Source organism: Xenopus laevis, chromosome 5S (assembly GCF_017654675.1).
Source record: "Xenopus laevis strain J_2021 chromosome 5S, Xenopus_laevis_v10.1, whole genome shotgun sequence".
NCBI lineage: Eukaryota > Metazoa > Chordata > Amphibia > Anura > Pipidae > Xenopus > Xenopus laevis.
In genome coordinates this window covers 100,573,234-100,579,233 of record NC_054380.1, presented here as the reverse complement: position 1 = coordinate 100,579,233, position 6,000 = coordinate 100,573,234, and the positions used below count along the sequence as shown (strand labels likewise).

The window sequence follows — 6,000 nt, the reverse complement described above, 5'->3', positions numbered from 1 at the left end:
TTCAGATAATGCTCCTTCAATGTGAATTTCAGCTGCTCCTTCCCAGTAAAACAATCTGAGACATCATCTAAAAATAATAATTTATGAAACATGCTTCTAAATAAAGTAAAGAAAATTTATATCTCAGGAGGTTCATCACATTCTCCAAAATATCAGTATTTTGCCTTCCCAGTTTTTATGCATTGTTACTCAGTTAGCACTGAGCTCAGGCTCAGGTCATTATAGTTTTTTTAAGGGGAGTCCATATCAATATCTCCTTTGCTATAGAGCCATTAAGGGAAAGATCATTCTTAGTGGTTACATGGTTCATCCTATCACTTGGAATGTATCAGGATTATCATTTATTTATACAGTGCTTTTCTTTAATTTATAACATATTATTGTACAGTTTCTTCAATATATTGCAAAAATTAAGAAAATGCATTTGCATATCACAATGTAATATTTTTAAACAGCTCATTATGAATTGCGATAGCCCATAGTGGTTATTCTAAAATGTGCATGAAGGTGGCTTATTAGTTGGAGTAAAAATAGATTTTCTGGTAATACCTTTTATATACACTCTGAATACACTATAGAAAAGGACAAACTTCTTTCCACTGGTAGATGAAGCATAAAACTATATTAAATACCGACAAAGTAGAAATGGTTTGCATTGCACATATTTTTATTGCCTTAAAGATAAACAATGTCATCAGTGGCTGGTGCAATGTATTGTATAACAGATAGGAAGTGCGGAATGTGGAGCTGCTTGAGAATTGTCTCATTCTCCATTGCATTATCTTTGTTTCAGGCATATTACAATGTGTAGGAGTCTATTCAGTGGGGAATGCTGGTTTGAGCGTGACTGCTAATTTCAGCATGCCTCTTGTCTGCTGCTTGCTTCATCTGCTTTGCTTATTGAGCTCAGATTCACACATTGACTTGTGCTCACATACTTGTTATATTTGTTCTGCCAGCTCATATGTGGGACTTTTTTCTAGGTTCTGAGCCAGGGATCGTCATGTAAACTGCTGAGATCCCCCATTCACACCCCCTTAACATCTGCTTTATAGCCTGTGCATTGGAAAAGAGGTGGAAATCATCTCAAAGGGTTGCAGATTCAGAAATAAAATAAAATACAACGGGAACGCTTCACTTGAAAACCCACACTTTACTTTCCCAAGTTCATAATGCTTAATTTACACGTAATGCGAGGTAACCTTCCTTTACATTTACAAGGATCTTCTCACATGTGGACATAGAACACCCCTAAACGGCACCCCATCAGCAAGCATATGTCTTAGTTGGCAGGTTAAGAGACAACTGATTTGTGGAATTACTTAAAGCAGAAGAGTTGGTTTACAAACATAGGTGCTAAATTACATGTGTAATGGACGATAACCAGTAAGGTCTTTACTTTCAATTTAAAAATGAAGTGTTTAGAATAAATTACTGATTGTTTTCTGTTTCAAACTTTTGCAGTTTAGCACCTATGTTCATAAACTAACCCCAACAATACCTAAACTTTTTGATTGCTGGTAATTTTGTGCATCATGGATTCATTTCCTGTATAGTTGTATAATGAAGAACTTGGTTCCAAGGTGGAATTATTCTTCTGGGGGTAAAGCAATAAGAAGAGCAAAGTTTGCCACAGGTCTAGTATCCCATAGCAACATATTTGCTCTTTTATACCTGACCAGAAAATATCTGCTGTTTGGTCAATGGCACAACTACCATAAAACCAACCTTTCAGCCACATAGGGGCCTGGGCCACAATGGTTACTGTACTTTGTTCTTTTCAATCCCTACTAAAGTTGAAACTTTGCAGCCCACTCACTCATTTGTGGTGGGTGGTGATCAAGCAAGTAGGTGGGCAAGGGTTGGCCTTTGAGATGCACACGGCTCCCACCCTGCAGATCTTGCAGGAAGACCCAGCCCAAACTTTGTATGTCACTGTGTTTGTTATAGGTTACGACATCTATGGACCTAAAATTTGATTTTATACTTTTGTTATATTTTATTACTTTATCTGCATAATGTTTTTTGCCCATATTATGCTATTAATTTTATGGTGGGCCACCATATGGTGGCTGGCAATTAAACAGTATTAAAAAACACAGCAGTGTGAGTTCAAATTAAAAGGTAGAAATGTAAAAAGCCCTGTTGGATGGACTAGTCAATGGAAAAATGTTCATAATTATTGTCATTTGTTTTGTATGTCGGTTGATGTTTCTGAAATGCCATACATATACCAAGGGAGAAACCAATAAAAGAGATACATATCCCAGGTTTAGTGCAACCTTTACACAGGAGATATCAATAGTCCATTGTAGCAAGATTAGTCTCTGCTATCTTAAAAATCTGTCAGCAGTTTCAAATATTGTTTTCACCTACGTGAGCCAGAGTGACATCCATTGATTCTGTATCAACCAGGGTTTAACATCTGTGTTAAGCGCATTCAATACAGAATGTGGATCTGAACCACTGTGATCGTAATATTTTCTTCAGACCTGCTTATGTATGGTGGTTTCGTTGCTTGAGAACACCTCTCTCCCCCACTCTCTCTCGATCGACCTGTCCATATACTGTATTTTTATATTTCCATCTCAATCCATGTTAAAAAAAAGTCACTTTAATTATATTTTCAAATGGGACTTTTATTCTATTACTATAATTTTTTTAGTAGTTTTAAACACCTTATAAATAAACTAAACTAAAGTAGTAACGATTGTTGCTGATATGTTTGACCCAAATAATGAATCATTACAGGGGAAAAGATACTTTTTTGAAATTTCTACTGAGACATCCAATGACCCTTATTCCCTGGGGGTAGCATTGTTTTCCAATATACTTTAGGACTAAAACCCACTCTCCAACCTTGTAGACCTTGGTTACTAAGGAAAACAAGAACTTAGGACCCTGCTTTTCTCTAGGCACACACGGTAGTTTGACTTTTTAAGCACACTTTAATGAATATGGCTAGAAATTTGGGGTTCTGTGTCCCCAAAAATATGTTGATTTGAAAAACTGCTACTGTATCTCTAGTTACTGTTAAAATTATGTACATCACTTTGTTCTCATTTCACATTGTCTTCCCTGATCCCCTCTATGAAAGCATTTAAGGGCCTCAATATCTGCCCTTGTTTTAGGCTACTGTGAAACTATGGTACTGTGAGACTATGGTAGTTCCAATATGGCGGAGTTGCCATCCCTTTAAAACAGACTCAAACTGAAACCCCATCCTTCTTGATTATTTACCACTTTGAGTAGTTTAAATACTTTCTACAGTATGCAACCATACATCTAATCAGATTGCTAAGTGGTCATGAAAGATTTGAAATGAATATGTTAATGGGTCGAAGGGCTCTAACACGTGGATGTTTTACCTGTGTTCAACACTTGCATGTTTCACAATGAGTACAGTACAATCCAGAAGAATGGGCTACATTTGGTCCTGCATTCCCCTCCTGTGGAACACATCAAAGATCCGCCACAGCAGAACCAAGCTGTAAGATTGCATGAGTCCTAAAGGGTTGATTTGACAGTCTTAGTTAGTTAATATTCTAGAATTTTGTAGTTATAGTGTTAGTGTAGTGTTATAGTAAAAAAAATCAACTTTTCCATGGCATGAGAGGGATTATAGATATAGTAAAAATCGAATTCCTCTCCTCACTAAAAGGTAGCATGACATAAGGTCTTATCGCGAGTGGACGATTATTACCCTCATGATATAGGGTTAGGTGACAGCTGTTAGAAATATATAGTATATTGATCAGCTGTGCAGATTGATCTCCAACACAGAATAGTTCAATCATCAGCATCTGAAACATTTGAAAGGGTAGCAAAAGGGTTAATCATTTACTGTTCCCAATTAGTACTGCAGTAGATTTATAATGCATTTGTCAGTAATGTGATTCCTTTTGTTCCCAATTTAATATGCCACCCCTATTGGTGGGTGGGGGGCAGTATTAAACCTGTAATTTGGTACCACAGGGTCCCATTTAAATAAATTACAGTTACTTTGGTACTTTCACTAAAATGTAACACTGTAGGGATTGGTAATAGAGAGCAACTGCAGCTTTAATGAGCTCTAACAGGGCGTTTAATGAGACATTAAACTCAGTAATTATTATGTTAATGCTAACCCCATATCCACCAAAGGAAATCACATGATAGATGTTCACGTAGGTTAATGTCATGTTTAATGCATATTAGTAGAAATAATTGTTTTAGCAAAAATGCAATACCAGTAATATGTGACTCATAAGAGGGCCATGTTCCAAAATTATGCATGCAATGCTAAATCGTCGGGAAAGCTGCCAGACATAATGCTTTCTCTTACCTGGAAAATAAAAAAATCACAGAAATGAATTCTTTCACTTCAGAAACTACAAATGTGACCTGAGTTAAAATAAAAAAAAACAGCACTAAACACTTGCAACTCAATACAGGCCAGCCAGTACTGCATTTACCAGCTCAATTATCTTGTGAGAGGATTCAGTTACTGTAGCTGACTCGCACTGTGGCAGCTGACTAATCAGATTGGATGAAAACATTTGTGATCACTGATTTTTGAAGTAAGAACTTAAAGCTGGAAGTTGTACCTGGAAAACACAAGTACTATTTATTTAGGAATCCAAATTGCTTCCCCTGCCTCAGCCCCATTTAATATCTGAAAAACAAGGATATTGGATTCAGTGGTTTTGTGGTGCGCACTGCATAATATAGCATACTTTCCATGTTCCTTTTTAAAACAGTAGACTTTTTTCTTAAAAGGAGCTGCTGAAAACTTGCCAAGTCCCCATCAGGTATTTTTCTATGAAGACAGACACAGTTGTGACCCCTCTTGTGGGGCAGCAGGGATTTCACTGTGTGCAGCTGCTTTGTACAAAATGTACATTTTATATGGAATATACGTATGACATTTAACTATAATAAATGTACTCCTGTTCATAATTTTAACATTATTCCCAAGGCATGAAATCTGGATCATTTGGTAAATGAAAGAAATGTCTCACAGTTTTCTCCACACATTAAATCCGAAAAATTATTGCTTTGATTTAATATTTTATAAAGGCCTGTAAAGAGGATTTCAGAACTCTAGAAACCGTACACACTTAAGGTGGCCATAGATGTAACAATTACAATCTTTGTTGGAAAAGATCTTTCCAAGAAAGATCGTTCTTTTCAATACACACGTGTAGAGCTGAATCGTCAGAAATACAGGTAGATATACGGGAAGAAACAATAGAATTCTACCTGTATTTGACGATTCAGCACTAACAATGGGCGATGTTTGGGTCCCTTCAAAGGGACCCGATCAAAATTTTCCTTCCAGCCCGATCAACGAGCCGACCGATATCCAAGTCTTCTGCCGATATCGGTCGGCTCTTTTTCCACCATATACGCAGGGGCGTAACTACAGAGAAAGCAGACCCTGCGGCTGCATGGGGGCCCAGGAGGTATAGGGGCCCCATGAGGACCAAAAAAAGAGCAATTTCAACATATATTGGTAAAACAGAACAATTTCTGAATATGTTGGGGGCCCTAAAACTAATTTGCTGTGGGGCCCAGTAACATCTAGTTACTCCACTGCATATACGCACCGAATATCGGACGAAAATTTGTTTCGTACAATATTATCTGTGCGTCTATTGCCACCTTTACTTATGAGTTCAGCTTGGTGTAGGTTTTACTCCAGATTTGAGTAGTGAAATTTGTTGACTTGCTGCTTAAGCATTCTATTTCACTCAGCCTTTTATTTTACCACTCACATCCTCATTCCTATAAAGTCCTACATCACACAAAAAGCTTCAATTCTAAGGACTTGTACAGACAAGTGGATTTACCTGCACTTCTCTGTATTTGGTTTTAATGTGTTCCACCACAGGGGAGTATGCCACCTGTACTGTACATGCACCTGTGTGTGTACAAACTGCTTAAATAGAATATAATGGGGCAAATTTACTTAAGGGGAGAAGTGGCTGTCACTAGAGAAAATTCACCAGAATTCACCAG

The 6,000-nt window shown here is 37.2% G+C and overlaps 1 protein-coding gene across 1 annotated transcript in view; it reads right to left on the bottom strand.

Annotated features, from left to right (window-relative positions):
* Window positions 1–326: 326 nt before the first annotated feature.
* bche.S (butyrylcholinesterase S homeolog) overlaps window positions 327–6,000 on the bottom strand; it is a 62,415-nt gene continuing 56,741 nt past the window's right edge. The window contains exon 4 of the mRNA XM_041564903.1: window positions 327–3,507. Coding sequence (XP_041420837.1) covers window positions 3,425–3,507 — 83 coding nt within the window. The 3' untranslated portion in view covers window positions 327–3,424. The remainder of the gene's footprint in view (window positions 3,508–6,000) is intronic.